This window comes from Pituophis catenifer, unplaced genomic scaffold (assembly GCF_029215685.1).
Source record: "Pituophis catenifer annectens isolate HBS135680 unplaced genomic scaffold, rPitCat1.0.hap2 SCAF_3, whole genome shotgun sequence".
NCBI classification, from domain to species: domain Eukaryota; kingdom Metazoa; phylum Chordata; class Lepidosauria; order Squamata; family Colubridae; genus Pituophis; species Pituophis catenifer.
In genome coordinates, this window is record NW_027256883.1 from 55918226 (window position 1) to 55938942 (window position 20717).

General features: G+C 35.0%; 1 protein-coding gene across 1 annotated transcript in view; it reads left to right on the plus strand.

Annotated features, from left to right (window-relative positions):
- CDH7 (cadherin 7) overlaps nucleotides 1-20717 on the plus strand; it is a 107926-nt gene that overhangs the window by 31464 nt on the left and 55745 nt on the right. Inside the window, exon 2 of the mRNA XM_070942411.1 lies at nucleotides 18731-19025. Within this exon, the coding sequence (XP_070798512.1) occupies nucleotides 18731-19025 (295 nt within the window). The remainder of the gene's footprint in view (nucleotides 1-18730; nucleotides 19026-20717) is intronic.

The window sequence follows — 20717 nt, forward strand, 5'->3', positions numbered from 1 at the left end:
CTTAAAGTTGATCTTCACCAACTGTTGGCAGCTTACTTGTGAATTTCTAAACAGATGCTTCCATTGATTGGCCTTGAATCTTCCTTCATTTAATTTTGTGTGATGTACTCATCTTCAAACATTGTAGGCAAGAAGAAATAGTAACAACAAAAACTTCACTTTCTCCACATTTTCCATTTCATACTAGATAGATAGAGAAATAGAGAGATAGAGAACACTTTGTTTTGTTATCTACTTTTCTTCTGAAGTAAAATAAGTTTTAAACCTTTCCTCTAAAATTTTTGGTTGTCATTTTCAGCCTCTTATATTGCTCTACCATAGTCTGAAGTTGCAACACAATACATCAAAAAATTATAATAAATTTTAATGGAAATTTATTTACAATCCTTTGTCTAATGATCCCTAACATAGAATTCATAGATAGAAAACTAGAATGATATTTTCACTGAGCTTTCCACATGATTCTGAGACACATTTGTTAACATAAAACTAAATTGAAATTCATTCACCCAGTTCTTTGAACTTTTCAAGCCTGAATAATTTAATGTCATCATCAAACTTGGCTTTTTTATCTGATCATCCTTAATGTCCTTTATAAACAATTTTAAAAGTATTGGTTTTGATGCATTTTCATGAGAACTCTACTTTGTACATCATTCTTAGTATCTGTCAAATGTTCCCATATTCCCATACACATATATTTCAGAATATTAAAATCCATTTCTTAACATATTTATTTGAATGCTTCATGTTCCCATTTGCATATATAAATTGACTAATTGAATAAAGACTGGCAATTGTTAAAAAAACCCCAATGTGTTTTTGTTTACAAGATATATGGGCTTTGAATATTGCTTGAAAATTTTTAAGAAATCAGTTTCAGAAAGAAGTCTTTCTATGCTAGCAGCATAGATAGAGCAGTTCGATTTGTGCTAGGAGACATTTCTTCCCTATGCTGTCAAGTACTACACACAATACAAGCATGATTAGATGGTCAGACTGAAGAATGAACTGATTTCAGGCTTGTGGGATCTACCTTGATTTTTCCTAGAACCCTACAGGACACCAACCAAAGGCAAGTATAAAATAGTAGCTTGGGGATTTTGACATATACTTAGAATTATAAACCAAGCAATTCTGGAAGCATGTCCATCCTGGGAATTCATTTATTTTCTTCTACATACCTGAACTTTCATTCTTTTTACTCTGGAAAGTCCTCTTCTATTTCTCTACATAGCCATGATGATTAGTTTAGAAGCTTACTAGTACAGTTGTCACCAAATCCTTTGAGGCTGATGAGCATATTTGATATTTTGGAAAGATGTTGTGACACTTTCAGCAAGTCCTCAAAGTAATAGCCATAAAGAGCATAGCTAGGCACCAACCACCTATTTATATGGAGGACAAGTTGCAAGATTGATTTCTATCACTTTCTTGAAATTTGTGGAATGATTTTACTACTTTTTCATATGTTTGATGTTTTGGAAGTGGGAAGGGTGGGAGTAGGATGTGGAGAGATGGGGTCTGTTGTTAATGTATCAACCACTTTTACTGTGATACGCCCTCATTGGAGCCCCAAGCTAACTGGCAGAGCCAGGTCTTTAGGGTCTTAAGGAAGGTCAGGAGAGCTGGAGCGGACCTCACTCTGGAGGGCAAGATGGAGTGGACCTCACTCCAAAGAGCAGGTGCAATGGCAGAGAAGGTTCTTCTTCTGGAAACTGCCAGCCAGAATACTCAGACCAATGGGGCTCACGGCATGCCTCCTCTGTCAGCACAAGTGGAGCAGGCCAATCCCATTGGGATGAGATATTCAATTATTATTCAGTTATGGGGCTCACACCATCTTCAATTTCTTTCCTAAGAAAGTTTCTAAAGTCTATCTGGGGATCTTATTTATAAAAATACAGGTCATGCTTTAGATTGCAACATGCTTATTTATTCACGTATATAATTACAAGAATATTATAGTAGAAAACCAGGTACAGCAGGGGGTTTCAGGGGTATTGAAACTGAACTATTTTTAACTATTTAACTATATTTAACTATTTTTAACCTCCCCACTGAGGTAAGTCTAGTTTGTTTACCAGGTACTTCTATAAACTGTGCCAGAACATCTTTAAGAGTGAGTGGCCTCTATAACTCAGACTTTACCCAAGAGATGGCAGCATTATTTGCAATGAATTTTTTTTTTAGTCTTTTAGTCTTTTTTTAGTTAGTCTTTTTTCCTTGCTTTATTATTTTTTTCTTTGTTTTTTGTCTTTTGTTCTTTGTCATCCTTGTGAACCCTAAAGGAATCAGAAGTGGTTCAGCAGCTGATATTATTTCAGTAATATTACAGGGATCCTGTAATAATTAAAATAATAATACAAATAATACAAAGTCTAGTAAAATCAATATTTCCTGTAAGTCTTCTTAGCTCAGACTGCCAAAAGCTAGGTTCAGATTTTAGAAAGAGAAATTGGTTTGGCTGTGCCTTTTTAAATGCATTTTTAGTTAATTTTTAGTTAATTTAGTTAATTTTAGTTAATTTAGTAGTTAATTTTCTTTTATTCATTTTTTCCTGCTATTTTTTTGTACAACCTTAGCTGCAAATATCTTGAAACTGAAGCAGTGTTAACACATTCACATGGAATGTGTGCATGTGTATTATAGACAAATGATTGTTTATTCTCAAAGTAATGATAAAATTTCTTATAGATGGGAAGCAATGACTTATATCATTTACATCTCACATAGAAAATACGTCTGTGCAAACATATTTTTGTGCCCTGTCCAGCAATAGGCTTTTCTACTAATGTTTTTTACATTAGTAAACATTCTACTAGAAGTCCATGTTCCATTTTTGAAGCATTTGTCCATGACATATCTCCACAAAGCTTGGCCCATAGGGGAAAAATACAAAACCCAGCTTTAAGCAGATAAAATCATGGTTATAGGTTTTTGTTTTTTTTTGGGGGGGGGGGGGCGACACACAGATTGTGTATTCACATGGATTTCTTTCTTTGAATTTCACATCACTATCATGTTGAAGTGCTACACTGCAGTTTCTCAAAAACTTTGAAACAACAATTAAGCAGATTTTGGACAGATAATAAGAAATGTTGCTGCAGCTTGGCAATGCTAGGCCTCACACCTGATGAGCCAGCTATGAGGGCAATTGCAAAGGTGGCTTTCACAATTTTATCCCATTTACAATACTCTCCAGGCTTGACACTTTGCAAATTCCACATTTTCTCAAAAATTAAAGGAATATCTTCATGGGCATCTGACTCAAATGAAGAGGTGGCTCACTGTATAATGCACAATATAATGCACATTTTCACAATCTTATCAATGATTATTACCTGTAAATATTTTCAAACTCAAACTGGAGAAGTTTGGAGAGATTCTGTCCAATAAGTTTTCTCTCTCCCTCTCTATAAATAAGAGCTTTTCATGATCGAATACAGTACTGCCAATTGTCCAGACCTTGGTGATTTTCATGATAAGGTTGCCTTCTGCAAAATTGCTTATTCTTCTAATACATAATCATATTTACCTATTTGACCATTGCACAGAATCTTTTGAACATATTGTTGAGTCATTTGTACCGATTCTCACTTCATTTCAAATCGAGGCTGATTTAAATAGTACTTTCTAACTGATGGTATTTATATAAAATTGTGGGTGTAGTTTTTTTACATTTGAGTTACAACAAAGCTCTAAAGTCAGCTATTTATAAAGCATCAAGTACAAGGGGTTAGCAGCTCATTAAAATATACCTTTCTGAATTATCTCATGTTTACATACCTTCTGTCACTTTTATTCATTGTAACGTTACTGGTTCTTTTCATAGTTTATCTGAAACATTTAGTTGTCTGGATTTTAAATTCTTAAATGTTGGTTTGGAGGACTGTTGTCAAGCTCACTGAGACTGATTCAATTCTACAGAATCTCTTTTGAATGGAAATAACTGTGTTTTTTCTCCAGAGAAGCTCATTGTGTGCTATTTTGATTGTTTCTCTGGCCCTGGTGAAGATTTTTATTCAGCATTTTTTTAAAAAAAATCATTATGTGAGCAGTCCCAGGCTGCATTAGCAGAGGGACAAAATCAAGATCACATGAAGTGTTAGTATCACTTTAAAATACCTTCGTAAGACCACACTTAAAATATTGCAAACTGTTTTGGATGCTATAATGTAAAAAAGATGTTGAGACTTTAGAAGAGTGTTGAGAAGAACAACAAAGATGATTAGGAGACTGGAAGTTAAAACATATGAAGAACAGTTGCAGGAATTGAGATGAAGGCAGAACAAGAAGCAAAAACCAAACCAAGAAAAGAACCAACCAAGAAACAAGGAGAAATTTCCTGACATAACAATTAAATCAGTAGAATGGCTTGCTTTCAGAAGTTGTGGATGCTCCATCAGTGCAGATTTTAAAAAAGAGATTGGACAACTATTTGTCTTAAATTGTGTAGTGTCTCCTGCGGTTGGGCTAAAAGACCTCCAAGGTCTTATAAATGCTCTATCCTACACATTGGCAAAAAAAAAATCAGAACACCAAATACAAGTGGGCGGAAATGATCTCATAAACGGTCCTCACTTTGTCAAGGACCTAGGAGTGCTCATCTCAAATGATCTAAGCCCCAGAGCTCACTGTAACAGCATTGCTAAAAAGGCATTAAGAATTGTTAACCTAATCTTGCAAAGCTTCTTCTCTGGTAACATTGTATTACTAACTAGGGCATACAAAACCTTTGCCAGATCAATTCTTGAATACAGCTCATTTGCCTGGAATCCACACTGTATATCGGACATTAACACGATTGAGCGGGTTCAGAGGTATTTCATGAGAAGAGTACTCCACTCCTCTGCTCACAATATAATCTTTTATGCCACCAGACTTGAAATTCTAGGCTTGGACAATCTGGAACTGTGCTGCCTGCGGTCTGATCTAAGCATAGTACACAAAATTGTCTGCTACAGCATCTTACCTATCATAATAATGCATGGGCAAACAATCGATACAAACTCAAGATAAATCATTCCAAACTCAATTGCAGAGAATACGATTTCAGCAACAGAGTGGTCAATGCCTGGAATTCTCTACCCGACTCCATTGTTACAGCCTCAAAACCTCACAGCTTCAACCTCAAACTGTCTACTGTGGACCTCACCCCATTTCTAAGAGGTCCATAAAGCGGGCGTGCTAAGCACACCAGTGTGCCTACATCCCTGTCTTACTGTCCCCATTTATCTGTACTTACTTCCTTTGTTTATGTTTATGTTTATACCTATACTTGTTATCTTGTACATGTTTGACAAACAAAATAAATAAAAAAATAAATTAACTAACAGTAAAGCCAAGAAACAGGATACTTAACACAGATTGAGCCCCAGGCCTGAACATAGCCAAGTTTTTGAAGTCTTGTGAAAAGCCACCAGAATTGGCACCATTCTAATCTCTGAGGGGAAAATATTCCATAAATCAGGAGCTGAGTAGAAAAACACCATAATCTAGTCCCCACCAGCTCTTTGATGCCCTTTGACTGATGGAATCTGCAATATGTTGGATCCAATTGGATATAGACTATTGGAAAAATGAAGATTCCACAGGTAACCAGATCCCAAGTCATGTAGGACTTTAACGGTGACAATCAGCATCTTGAATAATACCCAGCAACACCAGTGCAACACTAGTTCAGCTCACACAATAATAATAGTGTTACATGTGCCATATAGCTGGCACCATTTACCACCTGTGTAGCTGCATTTTGCACCACTTTAAGTTTTTGAATGCTGTTCAAGTGCAACCACAAGTAGAGCACTTTACAGTAAGTGAGAAGTTAAAAAGGTTTGGGTAATAGTGAGCAGGGTCCCCTGGTCCAGAAAGGGGTGCAACTGATGCACCACCTAAGATGTACAAAGGCTCTCCTAACCACAGTTACTGCCTGTTCCTCAAGCAGGAGTTGTGAGTCTAGGAGGAGCTGCAGATTGTGCAGCAGTTCTGTCTGGACAATATTACACCATACAGAATGAGAGATGGAAGAGTCTTGTCTCCAGAGGGTCCAAATATCCACAGCAATTCAATTCTGCTTGCGTAGAGTCCTATCCCATTTCATCCTATCCAGACCTGAACAGTCTCCAGACTGGTATAGGACATCCACAGCATCACTCAGGAGTAGATATATAGAGCTGGATGTCACAAGTGATGATATTTCACCCCAAACCAATGGATTACCTTGCTCAGTGACCTCATATAGATATTAAATAGGAGAGGATGGAGAACAAAGCCCCGCAAACTAGGGTCATGGGATGGACCTCTCCCCCCTCATCAACACCAACCAGAAATGATAGTGGAAGAAAGAGGATAACCAGCACACCAAAGTGCTCCTCACCCACATATCTCAAAACCCTCCCAGAAGGATACCATGATCAATGCTATTGAATGTCACTAAGAGGTCAAGAAGAGACAGGATGGATTTACTTTCTCCATCCCAATCCCACCAGAGTCAACCATGAGTGTGATCAATGCTGTCTCAGCCCCAAACCCTGGCCTGAACCCTGACTAAAAGTGGTCTAGGTAAACCACTTCATCTAGGGTCCTCTGTGGTTGCCATGCAACCATTCTGTCCACCACCTTCCCTAAAAAGGGCAGATTGTCAAATGGATAAAAACTGTCCAGCTTGGTTGGGTTGAGTGATGGTCCTTTGAGGAGGGAGTGCACCACCACCTCCTTAAGAGCTGGTGGAACTATTGCCTCTTTCAAGGAGGAGTTAATTACCACCCAGGACCATGTCCCCTTGTGCACAGCCTTAATAAGTCAGGAGGAGCCTAGATCTAATACACAAGTGACTGAATTAGCGGCTCAGAAGGCATTGCATACTTCAAGTTCCACAGGCTTCTGTTGATGCCCACATCCAGATCTTCATTCATTTCCCTGGTCGTTATTTCCAGCTTATTTTCTAGGATCTTCATTTTTTTCCCTCAGTTTGTTTAACTTCTTCAATTATTTGTATTGCAGATTCTTCTAATCTTTTATTCATTTTGTCTTCTATATTTGCAAATCTTTCAGCCAGTAAAGTTGTTACTGATTTTATATTCTTTCTCCATTTCTCAACATTATTTGTAACATCCCTGGTGTAATGCAGTTTAGTGATCCTTTTCTCACTTTTCTCACTGCTTCGCTGATAATAGCCATCCCCCCTCTCTCTCTCCCTCCTTCCGTCCCTCCCTCCCTCCCTTTTATTGAATTTGTTCAACAAGGGAAAGTAACTGCCAAAAGAGAGCTCTTCTCCTGTTTTTTTTTTCTTTTCCCTTTCTCCATCTTTTTAATTTATTAATCCTAACTGACGTGTTCTGCAGTCTTTGCTCAGAGTCAATGCTTAACGCATTGTAAGCCGCCCTGAGTCTCCGGAGAAGGGCAGCATGTAAATCAAATTAAAAAACAACAACAAACCAGTTCCTTGATTTTTTTTGTTTGTTTGTTTATAAAAATCCCCCAATCATTTCACTTGGAAGACCTGAACAGTATACTTAATATTTAAAATAAGCAATATCCAAATTTAGACAAAACTATTAATCATTTTAAATTTTCATAGTCCAGTTCTTCCAATTCCAAGCTTTTTGTTGTAGACTATTTTTTAATCCTTGTATTTATGTCTTTTGCTTTATTCACACTCTGTATCAAAGGAACACTTACCAGGAGGTGTAATTTCTCAGCTGCTCCAAAGATCTCTGTAGCTTTTATTTGGTTATAATACAAATGCATTTTAGAAAGTGGAATTAGATCAGTTCCGGTCTAATCTGTTGAGGCTGGAACATGATCCTTCTTTCTTGGCTTCTGGTGCTCTTTCTTTGAATCACCTGCAGGGTTTCTGCAAGCTTCCTCACAGGAAATTGTCTTCCAAAGTGCATATGGACACTCTCTTTTGCTTCTCCTTATCCAGAGAAGCTATGCTCATTGCCTGGTTGTGTTCTCCACTTCAGCAACATGCCGGCTCTTTGAGGATACATCAAGTCTTCACCTGGAAAACATATAATGACAATGGTCTTGAAGGTGATACAGATGTGAAATTAAGGGGGAAAATAGCTGCTGATGTAATTTGAACAGGTCACACAGACCTTCTGAGTCACTATTCTTTTCAGCCCTTTTTATTTTACACGCTGCTTGCTTTATTTTTTTGAGACTAGTATGGAAAATTTCTGTTCTTCTCAATGTTTTATTTCTAAATTTAGTTTTATGGTTTTAATAAAACTTCAAATCTCAATTGAGATTTTTCAGTCATGAAGCAGACTGATGCAGTTGTGTCCAATCACTCACATTCTGATTCATATCCTAAATCAGTTGTCAGATTGTATCTCAGATATTTTGGGCAATATAAAACAAACACACAATTGTATGTGTGATTGTGGGGGTTGGGGTGTTAATTGTAGAGCAGTGATAGATACTTAGTCCAATATTACTGAAAGGTAAATCTAAAGAATAATATTACAATTTAGAGAAAGTTAATATTTTTGGAATACATTTATGCTGAATAATACAAGTGGCCATAAGAACCTAAGCACTTAAAATAAATAATGAATAATGCTAATGTCTTTGGAATAACCCCCTTCATTCTGTCTTATTTCTGATTTTGTTTTCCTCTTTATCAATAATCAGTCAATATTCTTCTGACAAATGGACACACTCTGACCCCACTGATTATATTTCCTTGTCTCTTCCTTCACTTCATCAAATGTGATATCCAGTGATAATCATCACTGATGTATCCAGACATACATCATCACAATCAATTCACTAAAATCCAGACCAATCCTTGCAATTATTTCCATCCTGAATCATGTCCATATAATTTGCTGGCTATGGAAAGTTGTCTGAATAAGAGACTGTGGGCTCAGAATTAATTACACCCTAGAAGGACTATTAAAAGTGTGTATAGCAAAAACATAGAGAGGAGCTGATCTGAATCCTGTTGTAATGGACAATGACATCTGAAATAAGAACCTCATATGAAGACTTTGATTAGTAGAAGCAAGTAGCACCATTTTTGGAAAAAGAGAGAAGCAAATCTCATCTTTTACTGCTTGTGACGCTTTCACATATGCTATATAAATGTAAACCTCATGGCTAATTCCTCCTTCCAGGATGATTTTATTTATTAGATTAAGTATACCCAACCTTTTGTTTCTTCAGTTCCATATAGGGAAGATATGTTCATCAGTTTTGTGAGCTTGTAAAAGTGGTTATATTCTGTTTTATAATGTTCGTTTCCCAATTCCCAATAAATACCTTCAGAATAATAAATGTTCTTCAGTGCTCAAACCATTTATTTTCCTCCTCCTATTTTTCTAGTTGTTTTCTTTAAAAAATGCCCCTTCTAATATTCTAAATAGGTTTATCTGCTGTAAGTCATGCATCACTTTTGTAAAACTTTACAGATTGCTTTATGACAAAAAAAAAAAAAAGTGGTATGAAAGTAACCAATATTTATAAAGACCAGAAGGGAAGATGTTTTTCTAACACTGTATGTCAAAAAAGTTTCTTACAGAATTCTCTAAATGGATGCTGATTATGCTAATTGGATAATCTAGAATTTCAATTTTAAGACATGTGAAAGCTGAAAATGCCTGTCCTAATCTATTTATATCATTATAGAGTAATACACACACTGAGAGATAGTATATGTGTGTGGTGGGGTGTATCTAAACTATGACAATTGTGAAAATTGCTGAGAAAATATGAAGCTGACTCATTTCAACATATTTTGATAATACATTGTTCCCTCGTCATGTCCTTTTATTTTCCTCTTCTTGGTACTAAAACAGGCAAAATAGTATTTGCAAAACTCTTCAGAGTATTTTTTACAGCAGTGGGAACATTGCTAATTTTGTAATGAGCCAACCCATGGTAATTGTAAAACAAAACAACAAAAAATGGATCAATGTTTTTAACCACAGAACTGTGCTTTTTAAAAGAACTTTTACTGAAAACCCAGAGAATATAGTCCTAAAATTATGTTAGAAGTGCTAGCCTTTGGAGATCAAACTAAACTATAATATTTTTAGTTCTCTGAGTAGCAATTATTCATTAAAGTGTTACACACTAATTGCTATCATAAGTGCACAGAAAGCAAATACAGTAATTTAAGTCATGACTATAAATCAGTAATGCAGATGTGAAACAGGAACCCCCTTAGTTAACATGGGATTTTTTAAATCTATGTTTTATTCCTCAAATAAACTAAGTTCTTCAAATGATCCCAATTCAAAGATGTGCTGGCTGTAGAAAATTTAAGATGAGGTATAAGTAATTTCTAGTGACAGAAATTCTCTTCTGCTACTGGGATGCACTTTATTGGCTGACTCAGTTTCCCAAAAGATGTCATTAGAGAAGTCAAGTAATAAAAAAAAAAAGTTAGGAAAAACAAGGATCCATTAAACTCTCTTCCAGATCATGAATCATCCATCATTCAGTGCTGGCACTGAATTAACTGAATCTAAAGGTATCTCTAACTAAAGTAACCATGCATCTAATGGATTTTTTTTTATTAAAAAAAGAAAATGTGCCATGACATCATTATTTACAGGTGTAATGGAATATGGGAATAACCTTGGGAAGTAGGAAAAAGATTTGCAGTCCAGACAATGGTTTAATAAACAAAATTTGAGTCTGAAAGAAAAGCATTTCAGAAGGGACCCTCCCTAGTTTTCAGGAGAGTAAAAGTGAGGGGATAATTTCAGACTTGCAAGGTTCTGTTAATGTAAACTTTCAGTAAAGGTAGAGTTACAGGTAGTATCCTGACTATGCTTATTGTGTTTTTGGCTGGTCAACAATAAGCTTCCTGATCCACCATTTGGCTTAAACTCTTACATGAAAATACATAAACTCTTACAATAAAATCGCTGTGGTTTTGTATGAGATCATACAATGGTGTCTGACAAGAAATCCCCAAAATACCTATTTTGGAAATAGGCAGATCAAATTATCTAATATGAAAATATTAATAGTACTCCTCCATGATGTGGAGCCTTGAAGATGGCTTAGACTGGCATCTTGTAGATACAGTGGCAGAACCATGGATAACTTTAGGAACAACTTCACAAGTTCTGTGGCTCAGCTGAAACTTTTGACACCTTTCCTAAGCCAAATTATACCTGAAAACCTTAAAATGATAATTCTCTGGTCTGAACAGTTAGTCAGCTCCTTCTATGTGCATTGACTTTGATGGGTGAATATTATAGTTGAAAGAAAGCATCTGATAACCCAAAACAGGTTATCATATGGAAATGATAATGGCTCTTTGCATTGAGTCTGGATCTAGCTTATCATCTAACTGATTTGCACTGTGCATTTTCTTGATCCTGTGATGGAATGTGCACCTGGAGATGCAGTGGAGGTGAGTCTTGGCAGCACAGAGCTTTCCCAAGGAGGAGACAATGCATTCCAGAGAGAAGCTCACATTAAGAGACTTTTCAATCCTGAGCTGGATGGGAGAGGAAGAAATTTAGAGAAGCCACACTCTAGAATCTCTTAGGATATATCTAATAGGTCAGAATCTTATAGTTTTAGTTTGGCAAGGTTCTGTCCATTAGGTATAAGGGATTGGGTTCAATTAGATGTCACTATGTCATCTTTAGGCTTTGGCCTGACAATCCAGATGGCAATCTTTCTTCTCTGTCAGAGTCTTTTTTTTCCTGTTCATATCCATCCTTCTAATTACATTATATCATATAAAGCAGAGAAGGAGAAAAATAATTTAAAATGAGACCAGGGATATCAGTATATTAAAGATGAAGTAGCAGAACATTATGAGAGTGTTATTATTCTTTGCTTTTTTTTTTTGTCCATGGTTATGAAGAAAAAAGTTGCAGACAGAATTTTAAAGAATGAATGCATGAAAGAGTTCAAACATAAACAATTCAATGTTAATAAAATCAATATTAAGAATCAAATATCATAGAGTTAGAGTTGGGGAGGGATATAGAGGTTGTCTAGAATTCAGGTGGTTTGCATCCAGGCAGGCAGGCAGGCAGGCAGGCAAATATATGCTGCCAGGTGGGGGAGAGCACAAGTAGACAATTTCTGAGAGTCATTAAGGTAAGTCTCCCTCACCTGTGCAGTCTCTCTGCGCTGGCCACTTGCACCCTGGCCACCTGACCCCTGTTGCATTTCCTTCTCCCCTTGCAGATCCTTCCTGACTCTTGCCTTCCTTGCACATGCCTGCACATCCTCCCTGTCCTTTTCATTGTCTTCCTTGCACCCTCTTCCCTGCCTGCCTGAATGCAAGCCACCTAGTACTTTCAGCTTTCTGCTTCATTATCTGCTGACATGACGGAAGCCAGCAGGAAGTTGCCTTGCCTAACAACCATGGGATTTGATAACTGGGACTGCAGGGATTGCTGTCACTAACCAATATGATTGGGCTTTATGGCCATATCACTTGTTCATAGCAATTTGAATCCCAATTCCCATCATAAGTCAATTGTATCTTGTATTGTCTTCTTTCTACTTCCCATCATTTATTTATTTCTTTTCAGCATTTTAGAGCTTTCTGAATATATCCAAGCTGGCTAATTTATTTTTTTCTTTTCTTTTTTTTTCTTTTAGTTTTTTTATTTTTTCCAATATAAACATACATATTTCGTGGACAGTACATTGATTGTCTTCAGGTCTTTTTTATACAATGTTAACAATAATAATATAAATAGTATGTAGAATTCTAATCTTCCAACTTCAAACAATACTAGTTTCATTTCATATTCCTTTTACATTTTCTCTTTAGTTCATTTAAGCATAAATAACATTTCTTCGCATCCTGTGTTTATTAACCCTTAGTAAACATTGCCATTCAATATTTTAAAAAATCACTTATTATTTCACCATAACATCAATATTCCAAATATAAAATATATAGGATTACAAATAACACCAATTATTAACAATATTCAACCCATCATGGGAGTATATCTCCAAGTCCCCACCATTTCTAATCCTTAATATTTTAAATTCACAATATCTTTTAACACACTGTTAATATTAATACTTCAGTTAAATTGTCTAGTCTTAAATTACCATCTACTAACCTAAAGCTTATTGGGGTTTTGGGGTTTTCCCATTTTTTCATTATCCATTGGCTCTTAGTCTTTCTAAAATTCCATCGTTTATTGATTTTTTGGTCAATCTTTTATCTCTCTCTCTTAGACTCTTGTATCTCTTTTTAAATTTTTTGTGTCTACTAAACTTTCCCTTCAGGGTGCCTTTTGCCTCTTTCTGCTCTTTTTTTGAACACCCATCCACAAAACTTCCTTTTGTTTTTGTTTTTTAAAGGGGTTTTTCTCTCTTCTCTCTGTACCATTATAAATTATGATGTTATGTATTTGTCTTTTACTTACTGGTCTCTTCTCCTCTTTGTTCCTAACTTCTTGCTTTTCATTTTTATTCTCTTCCCCTGCTTTTTCTAGTTTCTCATCTACTTCTTGAATATCATGTTCCTCTTTTTCCCCCAATTGTTGAATAGCTTCTACATTCATTTCTGTATCTTTAAACAATTCCTTTGTCTCTTTGTCATTTCTTAAGGATTCACACAGACTTTTTAACATGCACAATATTTCTTCATACATCTCTAGATCCATTTTATAGTGATTTAATACAGCTTATAAAAAGTTATTTCTATTATTCCAATATCTAAATATTTAAGAAACTTCTATTTAATCAAGTTACATCAATCCCATAGTTATACCTTCAAAGCCCCACATTTTATTTCATAATAGTTTACATCTTTATAGTTCCCCAATTGTCCAAATTTTAAAGTCTTATTTCCTTCTTCTCTCTTTTCTTCTGACCTTTTCTTGTTTTGCCTCTTAGAATATTCTATTACATAACATTAATAGTCCAAGTCTAAATTTGTCCAGGCTAGTCCTCTAAGTTCTTCCAGTCTTTCCAATCCATAATCCAATAATCAATTTTAGTAAGATTTAGTTATTTGCAAATTGGTTCCTTTTATAACTTTTCAAAAGGAGCCCCGTGAAAATCCAGCTAGTAACCGCTGCCAGGAGACCCTTCAGGGTCACAGCCATCTTGTAGGGATGGTGAAGGATGGAGAGGTGCTTCACTGACCATGAGGAATCCGCAAATTCCTCGTTAGGTCCGAAGCAAGCTCTCCCTGAATGGCAGCAGGCATGGCCGCCATTGCTGGCAGCCCTGAAGCCGGGACAATCAGGAACCAAGATTGTGCAGGACCTGTGTATGGATAGAACATTGAAATTGGGTGAGATATTTACCAACTTTTATTTTAAGGACTTGCAATAACAAAAAAATTATGAAAAGAAAACTCCTAAGCTTAAATAGCGGAGAATTGACACTCAAAGGGGAAAAAAAAGGCAGAAATGAGAAGCCAAAAACAAAACAAAACAAAAAAAACCCAAAAACCCCAAGAGAATCTATAAAGCTAGAGCTATAAAGAGAAGATATAAAACACAGATAGTGTGGAAAAAGCCCAAATATTGAATTTATTTTTTCTTGTTTTTGTGGGAATATTTCAATTCTCAGGAGCTCATTTCATAAAACTTCCCTTCCAAGTCAGACAGACAGATTGACAGATATATTCTAATTACAATAATAAAATCCAATACAGGCTAAAAGAAAGGAAGAAGAAGAGAAAGAATAGAAGGTGCAAAAGAGAAAGAAAAATGCAATATAAAAGAATCTAGTAAAGAGAGAAATGAAATATATAAAGAAGTGACTTTCAAGCTTTATCACTACATATATAAACAAGTTTTGTAATACTTCACTCACTTTTTATGGCCAATTATCTCTTCATCTCATATCCAATCTCTGATCTACAGACAAATCCATAAAGCATCAACTTTTTAGCCCTAATGTCAACAGAAATTCCTTTAAGGGTTACCAAAAATGATAATATATCTTATTTTAACCTTGATCAAATAAGCCAACTTTATATTCCTTCCTTTTTCTTCTACTAGTCTTAATCTTTAATCCATTCAAGTTATGTTTTAGAATTTGATTATTTTCATTTCTTTGTCTGTTTTCATAAATTTGTTCAAAGCTTTAACAAGCCTCTTTTGTAATTCCAATATAAAAATATATCCAGATCACTCTCAGTTTATTATTTTTATTTCCTTTTGAGTTTTCAAATATCAGTCAGTTTATTCTATATGCCCAATGAACCATCCCTTTCCATTTCATTCCCACAGCCCATCATTTGCAGATTCATTTCTATCTTTGAAATAAATCTTATTCATCATCTGCTATTTCTTCTGTAATGTCTTTTGAACATGCTGTATCCATAGAAGCAAATATTATTATTGACACTGTTGATACTAAATTCTGATTGAATTGTTCAAAAGTGTCCTTTAATATTTTCAATATTTTGTATTGATTTATGTCTTAGTTAATTAGGTGTTAATCAGTTTTTTAAATTATTTTTCTTCTTTAATTAAAATCTATAGTTCCCTCTACAATCCACTTTTTAAAATTGCTTATTTTATTTTGTCTTGCAAAAATCTAAACAAATCTACTTCTCATGAGAAGAATTCTTTATAATTAACTACAAAATCTTATTACAAATTTATCTATGTCTGTAATCCATTTCTAATATTGTTGTTTTATTTAGCTTTTTTGCTGTTTATTTCATTTAAAAAAAAATTAAAAAAACTTTTGATTAAAATTTTCTTTCATTAAGAACTGAAGGAAAACTCAGCTGGCGTTTTCATACTTGTCAATTCAAAGGTCTTTATAAAATTGAAAGCATTAACAAGCAATTTCCAAACTTGCTTAGAAAAGATGGTTTGTAAAGTTTTCAGAGGCACTGATTGACTTTTGAGCAAGTTTTCTGTTGTCTCCCAGAGCTCAGAATTGCTGCCTTGGGGTTTTAGTGCAAGGAGCAACTGTTTGGAGTGCATGTTGGCAATCTTCTGTCCTCTTTTTCTCTGGAGAAGGTTCCAAAGAGCCAATTTACTCCCTGGCTCTTTGGAACCTTCTTATTGGCTCCACTTTTCATATAGCTGTCTTCAGTCTGCCACTTCTTCCTCTGAAAGTCAGAACTTCCCATCCTATCTGATCATTTTTATCCTTCAGTATTACAAGCCACTATATCTGGCCTACCTTCCTTCGGTGTTCATCAAAAACTGTGTTGATAAAGTCTAGTATGCAAGCTACAATGTTCTTTATTCTTTCTGCTCTGCATTTTACAATTACAAAGACAGTGATGACTTTCTTCAATGTACAGTTCTTCAACCAATTCCTTCTTATTTCTGGGGATTAAGTCTAGGATATTAGACTCTCTTGTTCTTTCTTCTACCTTTTGACAAATACACTTATTTTAATCCCCTTTAGAAGAATATTCCTGCCCATAGTAAGTATTTAATCATTATTTAAATTGTAAACTATATTTTGTGTTTCATATGTTTTTCCATGAAGCACGACTGTTTTTGTGTATGTGCACATACATATCTCTCTCTCCCTCCCTCTCTCTGTCTCTCTCTGTGTGTGTTTGTGTGTTTGTATATCTATACATGAATACATGAGTATTCATTATATATATATACATATATTATACCATACATACATACATATATGGAAAAAGTTGCATAAAGTTTTTTTTCCAGATTGATATAATCTAGGAATTGTGGGTTTCAATTCTTACTAGAAAACCCATGACCTATTGAGTTATCCTTTCAGAGATGCTGCTTTGCCTAAAAAGATCAACAGAATGATCATAGGGGAAGGGACAAAAAAGCAGTGGGATTGGGAACGATTTTTTGACTTCTGACATCATCCCCATTGCGATTGCAACTGACTATGGTGGCATTTGCCATAACCACAAGTTTGCAAATACTACTTATCCGAGGATATTTGAAATCTCACTTCAACAGGATTAATGGATCCCAGATTTAATTTAATTTAATTTAATTTAATTTAATTTAATTTAATTTAATTTAATTTAATTTAATTTAATTTAATTTAATTTAATTTAATTTAATTTAATTTAATTTAATTTAATTTAATTTAATTTAATTTAATTTAATTTAATTTAATTTAATTTAATTTAAATTTATTTATTTATTTATCAACAAGTACAAGGAAACAAGTAACAGTATAGACATAGACATGGACACATGAAAAAAAATTGGCACAAATAACTAGAAATAAATAAGCAAAACATAGCCATAAACACATAAAATTAGTACATTTAAATGGGAACAGTGGGACAGGAATGATAGGCACGCTGGCGCACTTATGCATGCCTCTTTAGGGACCTCTTAAAAACATGAAAGGTCCACGGTAGACAGTTTAAGGTAAAAGGTATGGGGATTAGAGAGACTAACAACAGGATCAGGTAGAGTGTTCCAGACATTTACTACTCTATTGCAGAAGCGATATTTCCTACAATCAAGATTAGAGCGAATTACATTGAGTTTGAATCTATTGGTAGCCCTTGTGTTATTGTGGTTGAAATTAAAATACTCATTTACAGGTAGGACGTTTTGGTAAATAATCTTATGAACTAAGCTTAGGTCGGAATGTAGACAGCGTAGTTCAAGGCTATCGAGGCCTAAAATTTCAAGCCTGGTGGTATAGGGAATTTTATTTCGAGCAAAGGATTTGAGTACTCTTCTAGTAAAATATCTCTGGACCCTCTCTAATGTATTGATGTCTGAAATACAGTGAGGGTTCCAGGCAGGTGAGCAGTATTCAAGTATAGGTCTGGCAAAAGTTTTGTATGCCCTAGTTTGAAGTATAGCATTACCAGAGAGAAAACTTCGTAAAATAAGATTGACAACTCTTAATGTCTTTTTTGCAATGATGTTACAGTGAGCTCTGGGGCTTAGATCTTTTGAAATTTTGTACATAATTATTTGACTTAGCATATTTGATGTACCAAACTTCAAAAATCTTAATTGAAGGTTACAAACAGCCTAACATACGGAAAGTTGTTTGTACTTACAGAGTGTGCCCTCAAAAGCTTGGTCTTTTGATGGGAGTGGCATATTAGGATTAAACCTGTGACGGATTTGGAGAAGACATCACAATGAAACTTGATGAAGTAGATTAGCAATCATATAGCTACTATCTCTACCTAAATACAGTGATAACATTTATTTCATGCTTACAGTTTATAAATGCTGCCTTTATAAAATAAAAATATTTAATGATGTCAGGATGAACTATTTTGGCTTCCTGTTCAGTTCTGTGATCTTTCAAAATGGAAATAGACATACTTCCTATTAATAAACCACTGTAATAAATATAAAGGGGGATGGAGACTATATGCTGATTCATTGTTTTATTTTTTTCATGACTTGGAGAAACCTAAATATTTAACGTTTTATGTAGCAAGCAGGTACATTGATCCCCAAAGGAACGCAAAGCACAGGTTGCGTTTCTTCAAAGGATTTCAGCTGGCTTTATCAGGATTACTCTTGAGTAAATCGCATTAGATTACCAAGGCTTGTCAAATCAACTGTGTTCTCAGAAAAAGCTTCATCTGACATGACAGCTTTTGAAAATAAAATTGGGTATGACATGGGACTGCCTGACAAAGGGGAGTTAGTTGAAAGCTTCCTATCATTTGTCACATGCTGTGCACATTCAACCTTTTGCCTTAATTTTCCAAGAACAAACAATTTCATATACTAAGGCATGACATGCAGATTATTTTTAAACATATATTCATATCGCCAACTGTCTTGTACGTTAATCTCATCTCTCATCAATTTTTTACCAGCTTCACTCTGATGTTGATAAAGGAGACGGCTCCATCAAATACATCTTGTCAGGAGAGGGGGCAAGTTCCATTTTCATTATTGATGAGAACACGGGGGACATTCATGCTACAAAGAGGCTTGATCGGGAAGAGCAGGCCTACTACACCCTCCGTGCACAAGCACTAGATAGACTGACAAATAAACCCGTGGAGCCCGAGTCGGAATTCGTCATTAAAATTCAGGACATCAATGACAATGAGCCTAAATTTCTGGATGGTCCTTACACTGCTGGAGTTCCTGAAATGTCTCCTGTGGGTAAGTACATATGGCTTACAATGTTTGTTTTGTTCCAAATTATTATTTATTACGTTGATACCCAAAAGAATCTTATGATCCAAACATTGAACAACAAAAGCTCTGTTATTCCAAATTTACAACTGAGCTAAATTGAGAATTTAGAGTTAGCTGTTTCAAAAATAAAGCAGTGATCCAGACAAATCAAATGTTTTATGAAACTGGAAAGATATATATTAATGTTTTTTAGAAACTGCATTCTAGAAAGTTTGATTTAATGCAGCAACCTAAAAACTTCCAAGCTTTGCCAAACTCTTAATTTAAGATTACATAGACTGCTGATGTGTACGTCTAACTCAGCTGTCTCCTTCATCAGCAAAACTTTCTATTTTTCCCAAATGAAGAGGGTAATTAAGGGCAGCACAGCTGACAGACCAGTGCCTTTCTAAATCTGAGTTTGAAAATGACACTCTGTTTTTTCTGGAAACCATCATGCTCAGCTTAGAATTAAAAAACACCTTTTGTGTGAAACCTCCTGTTTTGTCCCTGCTTCTGAAAAAGTAGAAATTTGGGCGATGAAAGGGAGGGACAAAAGAAAAGTGCTTAAAAGATAATTGAATCACTGGGTCCTTCCAGATGATTTAGACTCCCAGAATCTACTGCCATTGACCTGTGATTGATAGGAATTGAAGTCCAAAATAATGGAGGACAGCAGGTCACCTTTGTCCCCTCTAGGACTTCACAGCATGATCAATAGTTCCGGTTGTGAGCAGCAATAAAAGAAATATTGATGCTAGTCTACCATCTCTTAGAAAGAATAATTGATTCCCTTTCATACTAATAAATTCTTAGAATTTTACTTCATCTCAAGTGATATGCTGTTAAAAAGAAATGCCAAAGCCGAATATCTTTAGATACATGGCCTTTTCAAAATCATTTCTACTGTAGAAAATAACAGCGCTTTCTTGCACCTATTCTTACATTTAGTACGGGTTCTCATACAAGATATTTGTATCTAATGTCAGTAGTTATATTTCTAAAGGCAACTCTCAGAAAAAAATTAAGGTAGGCTCTTTGTTGGTAAATTAAATTAGTGGAAATATATGAAGGAATATTTTCTGCTGTGGTTTTTGGCCAAAAACCTCAGTATACAACCACAAATGCTTTTTGAGTTTTCTCAGTGAGACCAAACCCAAACACATTTAACATTAAGCTACCTTTATTGCAGTTTACAGTTCCATTTATCTCTACTTACATGGAAATCAGTCAATTGCCTTACCCTACATTTCTTTTGCAGTATTGTATTCACTATCATAAAGTGAAGACATTAAACCTAATGAATAGACTTTCCTATGAGCTTGAAAAAAGTGCAGAATCTAATAAGAGGACTTATCTTTGCCCAGATTAGAAGGATTGAAATATCAAGAGATTTATTTGTTGCTATTAAGGTATAAAATTTACATATATTCTTGCCAAGTATCATGCTGTATATATATTGAAAATGATTTTGAAGAAATGCTTTAGACTTAATGTATCTCTCTGCTGTGCATTAAAGCAGACCAACTCTTTTCAGGTTTACAGGAAAGTCTACTCATTAGGTTTAGTACAACTAGTACAACAGTCATAACATTTTTCAATTCCTTGTAGATGTCTGATAAAAGTCACCCTCAGTCTCAATGAATAATAGAGCTGTGCTGTCTTTGCAAGATACCT